Source organism: Uranotaenia lowii, chromosome 3 (assembly GCF_029784155.1).
Source record: "Uranotaenia lowii strain MFRU-FL chromosome 3, ASM2978415v1, whole genome shotgun sequence".
Taxonomy (NCBI): Eukaryota; Metazoa; Arthropoda; class Insecta; order Diptera; family Culicidae; genus Uranotaenia; species Uranotaenia lowii.
This window is the reverse complement of record NC_073693.1, coordinates 359,801,331-359,817,376: the sequence shown is the minus strand read 5'-3', so window position 1 is coordinate 359,817,376 and position 16,046 is coordinate 359,801,331. Positions and strand designations below refer to the sequence as shown.

The window sequence follows — 16,046 nt, the reverse complement described above, 5'->3', positions numbered from 1 at the left end:
GGGCCTCATTCTTTCTAATGTGCGGTCCTAAGCCAGACAGTTTGTCTTGCTCCTGGCTCGTTTTTGGCTTCTGGTTTTTTTTTTTGTTCCTGTGCTTAGACTCAATAACTTTCCCTAGAGAGCATTAATCACTGACAGTTATCGGTACAGAGTGACTTCTTTCTTCTTCTCGAAACAAATGTGGTACCTGTTTCTACTGCGAAAATTACGTACGAGATGACAGGTTAACGTGCCTATCGGCACATAATAGAGCCAGAGCCCATTTTTACACCTGAACAGGTAAACTCAATTGTCCCCGATAAATGATTAAGTGCTTCGAGGGAAACACATTTCGGAAACTACGCCATTCAATAGCTTGAGCAATTTTTGATGGATTTCAGCCTATTTTGTCAACATTTCTTCCGAAGAAAAATTGTTTGTTGCATGTGCCGAATTAAAAATCATTCCTCCAATTGTTTTCTATCTAAAAATTCCATAACCCTCTTTTGAAGGTTCTTCAAAAGGTGCAGCATTGATAAATATTTTAACGAATTTTTAAATGTTTTCTCAGTTTCAGAATTAAAGTTTCAGTTACTACTGCATGCATCAAAAAAATTTCAGTATTGTAAAAATTAATAAATTGCTCCAATTTTCAAAATTTAAAAAATTTTAGAAATTATCAAAATTGTCAAAATTGTCCAAATTGTCAAATGGCCAAAATTTTCAAAATTGTCAAAATTGTCAAAATTATTAAAACTGTCAAAATTGTGAAAATTGCCAAAATTGTCAGAATTGTCGAAATTGTCAAAATTGACAAAATTGCCAAAATTATCAAAATTGTCAGATTGTCAAATGGCCAAAATTTTCAAAATTGTCGAAATTGTCAAAATGATCAAAATTGTCAAAATTGTGAAAATTGCCAAAATTGTCAGAATTGTCAAATTTGTCAAAATTGTCAAAATTGACAAAATTGACAAAATTGTCAAAATTGCCAAATTGTCAAAATTGTCAAAATTGTGAAAATTGTCAAAATTGTCAGAATTGTCAAAATTGTCAAAATTGTTAAAATTTTTAAAATTGTCAAAATTGTCAAAATTATCAAAACTGTCAATATTGTTAAAATTGCCAAAATTGTCAGAATGGTCAAAATTGTCAAAATTGTTAAAAATGTTAAATTTTCAAAATTGTCAAAATTGTCAAAATTGTCCAAATTGTCAAAATTGTCAAAATTGTAAGAATTGTCAAAATTGTCAAAATTTTCAAAATTGTCAAAATTGTCAAAATTGTCAAAATTGTAAAATTGTGAAAATTGTCGAAATTGTCAAAATTTTTAAAATTGTCAAATTGTCATGATTGTCTAAATTGTCAAAATTGGCAAAATTGGCAAAATTGTCAAAATTGTCAAAATTGTCAAAATTGTAAAAATAGTGAAAATTGTCAAAATTGTCAAAATTCTTAAAACTGTTAAAATAATTAACGTTGTCAAAATTATCAAAATTGAAAATATTGTCAGAATTGTCAAAATTGTCAAAATTGTCAAAATTGTCAAAATTGACAAAATTGTCAAATTGTCAAAATTGTCAAAATTGTGAATATTGTCAAAATTGTCAAAATGTCAAAATTGTTAAAATTTTTAAAATTGTCAAAATTGTCAAAATTGTTAAAATTGCCAAAATTGTCAGAATTGTCAAAATTGTCAAAATTGTCAAAAATGTCAAAATTTTCAAAATTGTCAAAATTGTCAAAATGGTCAAAATTGTCAAAATTGTCAAAATGTCAAAATTGTCAAAATTGTCAAAATTGTCGAAATTGTAAAAATTTCAAAAATTGTCAAAATTGTCAAAATTGTCAAAATTTGCAAAATTGGCAAAATTGCCAAAATTGTCAAAATTGTCAAAATTGTCAAAATTGTCAAAATTGTCAAAATTGTCAAAATTGTCAAAATTGTCAAAATTGTCAAAATTGTCAAAATTGTCAAAATTGTCAAAATTGTGAAAATTGTAAAAATTGTGAAAATTGTCAAAGTGTCAAAATTGTCAAAATTCTTAAAACTGTTAAAATAATTAACGTTATCAAAATTATCAAAATTGCCAATATTGTCAGAATTGTCAAAATTGTCAAAATTGCCAAAATTGACAAAATTGCCAAATTGTCAAAATTGTGAAAATTGTCAAAATTGTCAGAATTGTCAAAATTGTCAAAATGTCAAAATTGTTAAAACTTTTAAAATTGTCAAAATTGTCAAAATTATCAAAACTGTCAAAATTGTTAAAATTGTCAAAATTGTCAGAATTGTCAAAATTGTCAAAATGGTCAAAATTGTCAAAATTGTCAAAATTGTCAAAATTGTCAAAATGGTCAAAATTGTACAAATCGTCAAAATTGTCAAAATGTCAAAATTGTCAAAATTGTCAAAATTGTCAAAATTGTCAAAATTGTCAAAATTGTCAAAATTGTCAAAATTGTCAAAATTGTCGAAATTGTCAAAATTTTCAAAATTGTCAAAATTTTCAAAATTGGCAAAATTGTCGAAATCGCCAAAATTGTCAAAATTGTCAAAATTGTGAAAATTGTCAAAATTGTCAAAATTGTAAAAAAGTGAAAATTGTCAAAATTGTCAAAATTGTTAAAACTGTTTAAATAATTAACGTTGTCAAAATTATCAAAATTGCCAATATTGTCTAAACCGCCAAAATTGTCAAAATTCTCAAAATTGTAAACTTTGACGAAATTATTCAAAATGTAAAAATAGCCGTGATTTTCGAAAAAAAACGACAAAAATTGCAAAAATAATAAAAACGACAAAAACGACAAAATGACAAAAATGGCAAAAATGGCAAAAATGACAAAAATGACAAAAATGGCAAAAATGACAACAATGGCAAAAATGACACAAATGACAAAAATGACAAAAATGGCAAAAATGACAAAAATGGCAAAAATGACAAAAATGACAAAAATGACAAAAATGACAAAAATGACGAAAATGACAAAAATGACAAAAATGACAAAAATGACAAAAATGACAAAAATGACAAAAATGACAAAAATGACAAAAATGACAAAAATGGCAAAAATGACAAAAATGACAAAAATGACAAAAATGACAAAAATGACAAAAATGACAAAAATGACAAAAATGACAAAAATGACAAAAATGACGAAAATGACGATAATGACAAAAATGGCACAAATGACAAAAATGGCACAAATGGCAAAAACGACAAAAATGACAAAAATGACAAACATGACAAAAATGACAAATATGACAAAAATGACAAATATGACAAAAATGACAAAAATGACAAAAATGACGAAAATGACGAAAATGACAAAAATGATGATAATGACAAAAATGTCAAAAATGACGAAAATGACAAAAATGACGAAAATGACAAAAATGACAAAAATGACAACAATGACAAAAATGACAAAAATGACAAAAATGACAAAAATGACAAAAATGGCAAAAAATGACATAAATGACGAAAATGACAAAAATGACGAAAATGACGATAATGACAAAAATGGCACAAATGACAAAAATGGCACAAATGGCAAAAACGACAAAAATGACAAAAATGACAAACATGACAAAAATGACAAATATGACAAAAATGACAAAAATGACAAAAATGACAAAAATGACAAAAATGGCAAAAATGACAAAAATAACAAAAATGATAATAATAACAAAAATGGCAAAAATGGCAAAAATGACAAAAATGACAAAAATGACAAAAATGACAAAAATGACAAAAATGACAAAAATGACAAAAATGACAAAAATGACAAAAATGACAAAAAATGACACAAATGACGAAAATGACAAAAATGACAAAAATGGCAAAAATGGCACAAATGACAAAAATGACAAAAATGACAAAAATGGCAAAAATGACAAAAATGACAAAAATGACAAAAATGACAAAAATGACAAAAATGACAAAAATGACAAAAATGACAAAAATGACAAAAATGACAAAAATGACGAAAATGACAAAAATGGCAAAAATGACAAAAAATGACAAAAATAACAAAAATAACAAAAATGACAAAAATGACAAAAATGACAAAAATGACAGAAAGGACAGAAATGACAGAAATGACAGAAATGACAGAAATGACAAAAATGACAAAAATAACAAAACAGACAAAAAAGACAAAAAAGACAAAAAAGACAAAAAAGACAAAAAAGACAAAAAAGACAAAAAAGACAAAAAAGACAAAAAAGACAAAAAAGACAAAAAAGACAAAAAAGACAAAAAAGACAAAAAAGACAAAAAAGACAAAAAAGACAAAAAAGACAAAAAAGACAAAAAAGACAAAAAAGACAAAAAAGACAAAAAAGACAAAAAAGACAAAAAAGACAAAAAAGACAAAAAAGACAAAAAAGACAAAAAAGACAAAAAAGACAAAAAAGACAAAAAAAAAAAGACAAAAAAGACAAAAAAGACAAAAAAGACAAAAAAGACAAAAAAGACAAAAAAGACAAAAAAGACAAAAAAGACAAAAAAGACAAAAAAGACAAAAAAGACAAAAAAGACAAAAAAGACAAAAAGACAAAAAAGACAAAAAAGACAAAAATGACAAAAATGACAAAAATGACAAAAATGACAAAAATGACAAAAATCACAAAAATGACATAAATGAAAAAAAAAAATGACAAAAATGACAAAAATGACAAAAATGACAAAAATGATAAAAATGACAAAAATGACGAAAATGACAAAAATGACAAAAATGACAAAAATGGCAAAAATGACAAAAATGACATAGATTAAAAAAATGAAAAAGTGACGTATATAACAACGACAAAAATGACAAGAAGGACAAAAACAAAAATGATAAAATGATGAAAATGACAAAATCTACAAAATCATAAAAAAATCAGGAAAAATTTCGAAATGAAAAAGTATGTTTAATATTTATATTTCGAACAAAATTATTTTAGTCAATAATCGTCGGTTTTTCAACCCTGTAAAATTTGACAGCTGTAGGAAAAATTGTCGATATTGTAAATTTTTCCTTGAGGTCGGGTGGCACTTTCCAACTGGGAAAGCATTTCATTAAAAGCGATCGATGCCCACTCTGGAATCGACATTTCGAACTGCTGGAAAATTAATCCAACAAACGAAATCGAGTGTCTCCAAAGTGTAGTCAGTGACGATTTTTTGCCGAACTCAATAGATTTAAGAACTTTTTCAGTCAATTTGAAATTTTACTGCTTGAAAGTACCTTATGACTTCAACCATTTTTTTTTTAATCTGCAAAGTTTACCATAACCGATTCTGGTCAAGAAGTTTTCCCCTTTTCATAAAACAATTTACTGCCTTAATTACTCTTTGCCTTTTCTATCAGCAATGAATTCTAATTTCCATATTCAACTGTTGTTGATTGCAACTTTGCTGCAACTAACTTTTTTGTTTGCTGCTGTTGAAAGTCATAAATAGGAAACCACCTCCAATGACAGCAAGCAGGAACACCCTAAACGAGTTCGGGGGAAGTTAGGAAAAAATAATCCGGAAGCTTTCGTGTACTAGAAGGTGACACTCGAAATAGTAAGAAACTACTTAAAAGAGAAAAACACTTTTAAGGTAGTGAGAATTTAAAAACAAAAAATTAGTTTTTTACAATCAAATAAGGGAATATTTAAATTTGGCATCAATTTTTGTTTTTAAATCAGTGAATTGATGGATGACTTACCTTAGCTTGAATCAGACCGTTTTATAAAGCCAAAGTTTATCCATTCAGAGGTAATTTTTTTCTGCGGAGTTTTTTGGCCAGCACTTTCAACTGCAAAAAGTTCGGTCCCAGCAACAAATTCAAACACGGACCAAACCGACAGAAATGTGATGAATAAAACTTCTTCCTTTCCTCGACAGTACAGTGGAGTTGTGGTTGTTGCAGTTCCGCTTGTTCTCTTCTTTCGTTGCCATTCTTGCCATCTGCCAAAAACAGCAAACGTTCGCAGCTTGCTGAGAGCGCATGAAAAAAAACCGCGGGTGGTTTTGCATTATATTTTAATTCCATTTTATAAAGGGGATTGCAGGCTTGCAAGTTGGGGTTTTTGCGTTTTTCCCGCCAAATGCTTACGACGTTTAATTCTCTTTAATTTCTTTTCTCTTGCAGGACTCTCGTTCAATGTTTTTGTACTTTTCGACAACGATCCTCTAACACACGTGGGCCAGTAATTGGGCAGCAGCTGGCAGAAGGTTAAGTTGACGACATCAACAACCTGTGCCGAAATTCGTTTCTGCCAAGAGGAACGACGTGGAGGCGTCGTTTGAACTCATAAAGGAACACCAGTATAGTTGTAACAAGAATTGAAAAATAATACACCCACAACGACGAAACGCACAAAATTCGCCGTAAAAATTAGGGGGAAGCGAGCTGTTTTGTGAATCAACAACAGCCAGAAAAAAAATCAAAGCAATCTTAGAAAAATAACAAGCGGGTGGTAAACAAACGTCAACAGAATCAATCGGGACAGTAATGACGACAGTTAAAACGACCCCGCCGGTGGATTCGAACCCGCCGGGCAAATCGCCGCTTTCGTCCAGCTCCAGCTCATCCTCGTCGTCGGATTCGGACGATGGATCGGATACGTCGTCCGATTCCGACTCGTCCTCGGTGGCGTCGACGAGCAAAACCAGCAGCAAGCAGAGCTCGGACAAGCAGCAGCAGCAGCAGCAGCATCATGCGGCATCTAATCAGCAACAGCAACAACAGCAGTCGCAGCAACAGGCTCAACAACAACCACAAAATCCGCCTCATCAACTGCAGCAGCAGTTTAGTGTGACAAGGTAGGCTCGAGGAAGAAAATGAAACCACTCAAAAAAAACTTGATTATAATTTTGTATTGAAATAAGTTAGCAAAATTCGATAGGGTATGAACACTATACATATATTGAACACAATCTGAAGAGTTTCGGCATCCTTTTAAACTCGTCCAATGACCACTTAGCCACTTTCTCGGTAGGTGCGTTTACTTACACCCGAGATTATCTTCCTCATCTCTATTGTGAATTTTAGGCTAAACCTTTGATTTTAGGAACGGTAGGGGCAGACACTTTCGGCGCAATCCCCAAAATTGGCATACAGTCCTTAAAGGTTTTATCCACTTCCTTGACCATCTCCTCTGGTAGAATTTATTCTTTTAAAACTCAGTCCGGCCCTTCGTCGATTTTGTTTTCTTTTTTAACATTTTTCAAATTAAAACTTGCTCTAATAACCTGCTCTTATAGTCTTATTTTTCAAAAAAATAAAATCAAAGACTGGTGGAATCACTTCCAGTTGAACTTGAAATAGTCGAATACCCGATCAGAAGGGAAAAACAAAATTATATCAAGATGAGATATTTTGAAACTATTTTTTTCTATCTAAATGAGTTATAATTCAGTACTCCTAGGATGTTAAAATATCTCAAATTATATTAAAAAATCTATGCGATCATAGCTAAATTATATCAGTTTTTGATATGCTCCTATCAAGATTATATCTGGTTCAGATAGCATAGATCGATATTGGGCAGAACAAATCCTATCAAAATTATAACTTATCAAGATATGAATGCTTCGAGAAAAATTTCTAGTGGAATGTCAGTAACCCACACTATTTGCTAAAATCATGCTCCATTTTTGGTATCCCAAATATTTGATTCAATTTTATGAATCTGCTGAGCGAAACTATTTTTTTTTTGGGATTTTAAACCAATTGGTTTATTCATCCCCTAGCGAAACTCTTAAATTACGATTGGGGCCGTTGACTTCGTGTTTCATGGAAAGTTATGTGCATATCCAAATAAGATACGGTTATAATATATTATAACAATTTGAAACAAATTCTTTATCGTTGAAAGTGAGTTCAATCCTATTCAAGAATGCCAATCAAAATCAGATATAACCAAGATTCAAAAAACTAAGAGTCGAAAATTATGAGAACAATATTCTAACTGAAAAAGATATAAATATCTCATTGAGATATGTTTAAGTTCTTATTTTGATATGATCGGGTACGGTTTTTTTTGCGTATTTAGGTCAGATATCGGTTTTCCAAACAAGATTCTAAGAACTACTTTTGCAATGATGTATGTATCTAACCCAACTAAAAGTAGCGTTCTCCTGGCTGCAAATGTTAACCGATTTTGATGATATTATATTCATTGTCTAGATAATTTATTCTAATTACTCAACATTTCAAAATAAAGTTGATAAATATTACCACATTCTCAGAAACTGGTCCAGAAAGTAAAAAGTCCGAAAAATCAATTTTATTTTTAAAATACTCATAACTTCTGACAGCTTTTCTGTATTTAACTGTTTTATTAATGTTTGAACTCGTCAAGAATCCATCTACCCGACAATGTATAGTTATGTTGGGGTCCAATGAAAGTGTTGACCGCTATGACTAATCTTCCGGTAGAAAAAAATCTTACTTTAAAAGAACGGCATCCAATTTTGGCTTTGCTTAGCTGTATTTCATTTCCCAATGAACCGATTTTCAAAACTCAAATTTTAATTTTTTGGCGTTGATTTGATCATTATTTTCATAGAACATACTTGGTCTGTCAAAATTACCAGTTCATCAGTATATTGGAATGATGATAAAGATGTTTGAAATGTGCGCTTCGGGTCATATTGACCCGAACGGCTTTGGAGGGTTAAAAACATTTTTAATAGAAAAATGTAAAATCTAATTCGAACAAAAAAAAAATACTGCAATTGAGGCTTTATACGTTATGACATCACAAATGTATCAAAAACTATAAATTTTCAAATGTTTTCATTTGATTTTTCATAAGTAACAGAGTTTGTTGCAACTTACCCCTTTTTCTTAGTAGGGTGAAAATCGCATGTTTTTGAAAACTTAAAAATAACTGGTAAAACCAATATTTTTCTGACTACGTCAATTTGGTGTTCCATCAACCTTAAAACTTTTGATGTATGTTTTGGGTATGTTTATCTGTAGGCATTAAGATTTCAGACGCCATTGAAGTTGAAAAGTGTTGCATGTTGCCCCAGATGACGGTATCCTTTACGAAGATTGCCACGACAGCGCAGTGACGAACCTCTGTCCATTTTTTTATACCGTCAAGACACCTTTTCAGCACCGCCCGGAGATTTTTGGTATGTTCTGTACCATCACCTCGATTTTTGAAATTTTTGTTAGTCCTTGAACTTTGATCCGCCAATTGTTTCCTATCGATATCCACAAATTACTGGTTGGTAACGGGTTGGTAACACTTTTTGCCAGAAAGTACAAGTGCACATGTAGTTTATTTGGCATCTTTATCTATAAGTTATAACACCCATTCTATGGGTATTAGCAGACCCATGTAACTTATCGAAAATTCTTTCTATACGCTCAGTGCTGCTCCCTTCTGAGAAGGGGTATCATAACAGGCGACTAAAATAGCTTGTACACCCTCCATGGGGGTCAATGGTTTGAGTATTCAACAACTTCAACGTCAAATAACATACAAAATTATCAAAGCAACCGTTGTTCGTATTCGCACTGTTGGTATCAATTTCAACATACTTGTTTTTATGAACAAAAAAATTCCCAATTGAGCATTCAATAGATGATTTTCTTCTCGAACAGAGTAAAATTAGAAAAGCAGAGTTTCGGTTTAATTCAAATTCAAATCAATTTTTTCCGAATGGCAATATATGGTTAATAATTCGTCCAAAAGGTCAACCAAAATATATTTTTACCATTTAAAGCATTGTAGATGGCTCTAAAGTACTCACTTCCAACAGATATACTTTTAAAGCAGATTTGTTTTTCCAAGACACACATTGGTTACCATGGCTAGATGCATGAATCTTGTTGCCCCAACTCTTAAGGTGGCGTTGCGAACATCGAAAGTCCGTATAGAAGAATTGATGTTCGCGGCAAAGCCCACTTCTTTATCTTGAAGTGACGGTATCTTTGGTATTAGTTAGGTGAAAGGAATCAATCAATAGAAGTCGAATTTTGCAGTCTGACGCTATGAAACGCCATCTTAAAATCCAATTCGGCGGCTTCCGCTCAACTTTAAAATATTTCAAATGACTGAAAATCGCATGAAAACAAATCTACCAAAACTATGACAAAAATATAACAAAATTATGAAAAGATATTTTACAATATTATGACAACAAAAATTACGAAACGCTGACAAAACTTTGAGAAAAATATGGCAAAGGTGATAAAAATATTAGAAAAATATACCAAAACTTTGATAAATTTGACATTAAAATGGCAAAGCCATGACTAAAATATTAAAAAAATCTGACAAAAATGAATTAAAGTTGACTAAACTAAATAACAAAAAATTACAATAGTAACAAAACACGAAATAAAAACTTTGACAAATATTTGACAACATGATGGAAAATATGACACTTACTTACTTACCCAAGTAACAATTTAAGTTTTATAAGAAACTGGAAGGGCACTTCAAAACTTTGTTATAAAACAACGTTTAGCTATATAAACCCCATTAAAACATTTATATAACAACTATAAGTGTAAAAAGGCCCACCTACAGGAGGTTCTGAAGTGCCCATTCTAAGACTCTTAAACAATAATATGGGCTTAAAACAGTTTTAATCAAGGCTTGCTCTAGATCTCTCTAGATAATCATGTTCTTTCTGCACTGAACAAAAGGTTCGTAATTTTTTTTTATCCGGAAAAGAGTTTTACAATGGCAATAATTAAAATCAAATAATCTTACCGAATCAAAAACTAATTGAATGATTTTTTTTCAACCACGACCCAAAAATAACCTTTCATATACATTCTAAACATCACAATCGATATTTTTGGTAACGTTATGGATAAATATGTTGCGCTTTTAATTTGATCGATTAGTTTTTCGAGAAACTTATATATAAACTGCGCGCCCTTGTAAATTTCAAAAATAGAAGATTTTATGAGATATTTTATGGAATAATAAATTGTTCAAATTTATTTCAGCTATTGTATTCTAGTTTGCTACGTCAATATTTAATCAAATATCCAATTAAAATAATTTAACTAGGCGCAATTGATGGTAAATAATGGTTTTTATTATAATATTCGATGAGAAATCACATTTAAACTTTCATGATTTCATTTAAAAATGGCGATTCCTTGAAATCATCTCTTTGACTTGACGAAATCTGCTATGAATCTAACAACTCTGGATAAATGTCATTTCAAGTACAAATGTTCTTCCAAAAAACAGTTTGGCACCTTATAGAACCAAACGATCTTTTGACGGATCTTTATAAGGGTTCTTATTTCAGTGCAGCTGACGGTGCGACAAAAAAGAAAACAAAATAATCAAGATAAACGAAAACTGCAAAATTGCGATCAAAAAATATTTTATTTATCGGTCTCGTAACTGAAAGATTCGAGTACCTTATTCTACGGTTTGGTGATCTGGAGAAGTGGAGAAGGATTTTGCCCAGCCATCGATCGGGATCATAGCACAAAAGTTGCAGGAATGTTTCTGAATTGCGAGGTAATAATTCCTTTATGTTTGATATTGAACGTACAGTAACATATTTTTTACATTTTATAGGTTTTTCCGCTAAATTGTATCCGGAACAGAATGTCATCATTTGTTGCGAAAAGAAAACGTCCGCCGGAATTCTAAAACCAGCTGGGAAATCACTAAGAATCTGGGAACATAACATGAAACCTCGGAAGCAGGAAGTTTTCAATTCAAGGTAGAATCTACTGGTGCGAAATACTCGAATGCTGACTGGAACTGAAGAATGGATAATTATAACAGGAATGATTACCGGTTTCCGTGCAACGTGATTTTTCGGTACAAGCAATGGTTTTAGTTGTGAAATAAAAGTGTAGATAATGTGAAAATTATAACAAGAGTTTATTGTGAAACTAATGAGAATTTAGAAACCTGTTTTTTCTTCTTTGTTGCTGAATATATAATTGAATGATTTTGGTGGGTAGTGTCGGCGCTGTTTTCAAGAATACGTCGAAAGGTAAATCTCTAAGGGAACACTTTCATATGAACAAATCTCTAATGAACACTTCATAACATGATTTATCCGCCTCGAATGATAAAGTGATCAATATCTTAGGGTGAGCATTGACGGCACCCGGTGGAGTTGTTGGAGACGAAGTTGCATCCGGCAGACTTTGGGAACGAGTCGATAAAGTTGTTTTGGTCTAATTAATTACAATTTTCTGTTGCAACAAAAGTCCCGATCTCTTTTATCTCTCGAACTCACTTCCTCCTGGGAGATAAATTGCTAAATTTAAATATTACATTTGGTGGTAAACATTTGAGACGTGCCACACATACACATTTTGACATTTCGATCGGATTTGGACTGTCATTCTTTGTTGGTTTTCTAAATAGGTTTAATAATTGCTTTATAGTGCTCTACTGAACCAAAAAAATTAAAGGTTATAAAACATTCTTTGTTGTTGTTTTTTTTAAGGTTGGTTTTCTAGAGAGGTTTAATAATTGCTTTTTAGCGCTCTTCTAAACCAAAAAAATTGATGGTTATAAAACCAACACAAAATTTGACAGGAGTTCTATAAAAAGATTCTATAGTGGTTTTTAAGCTATCTTAAAGGGCAATTATATAGAGTTCCTTATAAATTACGTTACAAAGCAAACAATACTTTATAAATCCCTTATACAACAACTATTTTTTCTTATAAAACCATTCAGAGTTTAAAATGTTGCTTGGGTTACTTAATGATCCCGCGCCGATCCTCCGGTGCATAGGGCCGTGGTAAAAGACCTCCACTGTTGACGATCCGGAGCCAGCGTCTTCACTTGGTCCCAGTCAAGATTCTCGTCGACAGTTCGGATTTCAGCGGCTAGGCTTCGCCGCCACGAGTTTCTGGGTCTGCCTCTTCTTCGATGACCTTCTGGATTCCAATCTAGCGCCTCTCTGCAAATCTCGTTTTCATCTTTCCGCAGCGTGTGCCCAATCCATCTCCACTTACGTTCCCGAATCTCGATTTCTAGCGCCCTTTGATGACACCGGCGATGTAGTTCCTCATTCGAGATCCAGTTGCCAGGCCACCAAGCGCGGATGATATTCCGTAGGCAGCGATTTACAAATACTTGCAGTTTTCGCGTCGTCACCGCATATGTGCACCAAGTTTCGCACCCGTACAGCAATACGGATTTGACGTTTGAGTTGAAGATTCGGATTTTTGTTCGTAGAGAGATCTGGCGTGACCGCCAGATGTTTCGGAGACTCGCAAACGCAAATCGGGCCTTTCTGATCCGGGTTTCGATGTCTTTCATGGTACCACCATCAGGCGTTATCTGGCTACCAAGATACTGGAAGAACTCCACTTTCTCAACTTGTTGCCCAGTTACCATTAAGCTGGAGGGATTTCCTGAGTTGATCTCCATCGACTTGGTCTTTCCGACATTAATTATTCGACAAATTCGACTTCTAATTATTGAGCCCTTTCATCCAATACCCAGATAGTGGGAGTTTCGTGTGCTTTTCAGTCACTTCCAGCATTTTAAAGTTGAATGGGACATATTGGATTTCAAGATGGCGTCGGACAATGAATTCCAACTTCTATCCGTTCAGCCTATACACATATTGTGGACCGGTCGTTTATTGCCAGTTAGATTTTGCTTCAATTAGCGTTATTAGTGAAAATCCACGCTAAAAAACCGTGCATTTTGCATAGCCAACACAGAAACGGCAATGATAATTAAATAAATAAACTTTTGAAAAAGATTTTTTGATATCTAATTGTCATTTACGATAAAAAATATCCCAGAGAATATTTTCAGTGTATGTCCGGATGAACTGGATGAATTCGCGCGATCGAGCCGGCTCTTCGCGAGAAAATTCGCTTGCACTGTGGCCAGTCGATGTTTTTTTCAACGTGTTTCAATGAGAAGCGGGTTTTCGCGCGAATTAGAAATTCGCTTCGCACTTCGCTTCGCGCTCACTGTGAATTCGACCATTCGACGTAAACGTTGTGCAACAATATAGTTGAATTATGAAATTCGTAACAGTTTCTTTAGGTTAAACTGGATGGCTACCATGTTTTGCTCACAAATCTTGAGATTCAATGGGGTTCTATTGTCAAATTCTGTTTACAGTTTTGGCTTTTGCGTCCATCTTTCGATCCACCAAGAATGACATAAACCCTGCCTGCATACATGTCGATGATCGTATCGCTCAAATTTGTCTGAATGGTGTCAATATTGGGGTGGTCTAACTGGTTTTCCGAAACCGTCCATTTTGACTTTAGACGAAAAAATTGGCATTTCCGGTAAATTTTTCATCATTCTTTGGCATTGAAGTACGAATATACAAATTTTGTTCTATCAGCTTTAAAATCTAAGCTCTATAAACCTTACTGCAAGATTCATGTAAGCAATAATCAAATTGCTTAAACTTTTCGATGTTTTTGAATAAAACTACAGTGGCGTTGAAAATAGAATTGACAAGCTGCCATCTCTCTCTTAGCTGATATTTTTTCATGAAATTTTTACACATTTCAGTTCAGCTATACATCTAAAGCTCCACAACATTAAAAGTCTGTACAAGTGTACAATGACTGGAAAATAAAAAATGTTTTGTCAAAAAACAGACCAAGTTTTATCAAAATAGTTCTAAGCAGTGCCTGACCCAAAATGTTGAAAATGGATTAGAAACTTCGTTTTGAAACATATAATGTGATTGGTAATTGATCGAACTCTGTTGTTTTTATTTTTAACGCTTTTGGAGCATTTTCTTTTTTTTCAGGCAAAGTTTTTTATAAATTTTCAACCTTCTTGTAGTAACAACAGAGCGTGCGGGTCATATCCAAATAACTTTATTTATAGCTTGATTTTTTCAAAGCTTTTTACTGCCCTTCTAAGCAAGATTGTCCCATGTGGAAAAACGAGCAAGCGAGAAAAACGCGATTGAAATTTTGATCTGTTTTTCGGTTTTTCGTTAAATTTATGGCTCTTCCGCACCTTTCATGCATATTGTTTTTTTTAGTTGGTCAATTTACATTGAAATCTATACTTACTTTTTGATTTTTTTTCCTCAAATCAGAAGATAATCGTCAAAAACGCTTCGTGTGACACTTTTGCGTAGAATATGAGCGTGTGTTTTTTTGTTTCTATGGAAAAACTGTCTCACGAGCTCTTTTTTCTTCTTTGTTATTGTGCGGGAACGGGAAGGATTTAAAAGTGTTCCGGAAAAAAAATATAATTGAGTGTTCAAAACTATAGATGAGTGCATTATTGATAAATTTGCTGAAGGTTTACGGTTTGGAGTCAAGTTTAGAGAACAGTGACAGACAGTAATGACGATTTACTCGGATTCATGACACCGAAATCAGAATTGGATCAGAACGGTTCTTAAAATGTTTTTTCTAAGTTCTAAGTTTTCTAAGATCCGAATGAATACGATTCAAGTTTTTTTGAACTTTTTTTAGAACTATGAAAAAAATATTCAAGGAAGATTCTACGCGGAAGCGCAATATTGCGCATCGATTTATTGTTTTCCAGTGGATGCCAGAAGCATTGCCTTAACCATATTAGCCGGGATGATCGAGCTCATTTGAATAACACATTCTGGAGCTCAGATAACGTAGGCCAAAAAATACTATAAGTATCCGAAAATATGCTTATTATGAGGAACCAAAAATAAGACAAAATTATGGATTTGAACCGGGAGTGGAGAAAAAGCTTTCACTGAAGTGACCCCCTTTCCCTTGTCCATCCCTATGACCTTTATTCATAAAAAAATACATTTAACGTTCAACATTACAGTACAATGTGTCACTAAAGCGATTTTTGAGAAATTCTGTTACAGTCGAGTGGTTTTTGAAGAGTTTTTCTCAGTGGGACATTCTTGCGTAGAAACATCAACATAGAGACAACCACCTAGATGAAAATTTCTTAGATGTTCAGAACAAAGTATACTTTTTTGTGTTTGTATTCGAAAGAAAACATCATAATAAGCAGTTTCCAACAAAAAAGTGAAAATGACCCAAAAGTCACATGGGACATTCTTGCGTAGAACGGCAGTTTATTCGTTTTAATTTTGAAAATGCCAACTGAATGCGATCACAACCGAGGTTGC

General features: G+C 32.5%; 1 protein-coding gene and 1 long non-coding RNA gene across 3 annotated transcripts in view; both read left to right on the top strand.

Annotated features, from left to right (window-relative positions):
• The window catches only part of LOC129750673 (histone-lysine N-methyltransferase ash1-like), a 41,572-nt gene that overhangs the window by 10,942 nt on the left and 14,584 nt on the right, over positions 1-16,046 (top strand). For both annotated transcript variants that reach the window (XM_055745675.1, XM_055745674.1), the window contains exon 2: positions 6,112-6,785. In XM_055745675.1, the coding sequence (XP_055601650.1) occupies positions 6,475-6,785 (311 nt within the window). In that variant the 5' untranslated portion in view covers positions 6,112-6,474. The remainder of the gene's footprint in view (positions 1-6,111; positions 6,786-16,046) is intronic.
• On the top strand, positions 9,287-11,829 carry LOC129750674 (uncharacterized). Its single transcript, XR_008738451.1, has 2 exons — positions 9,287-11,470; positions 11,531-11,829. It is a non-coding gene; the product is annotated as an uncharacterized LOC129750674 (long non-coding RNA).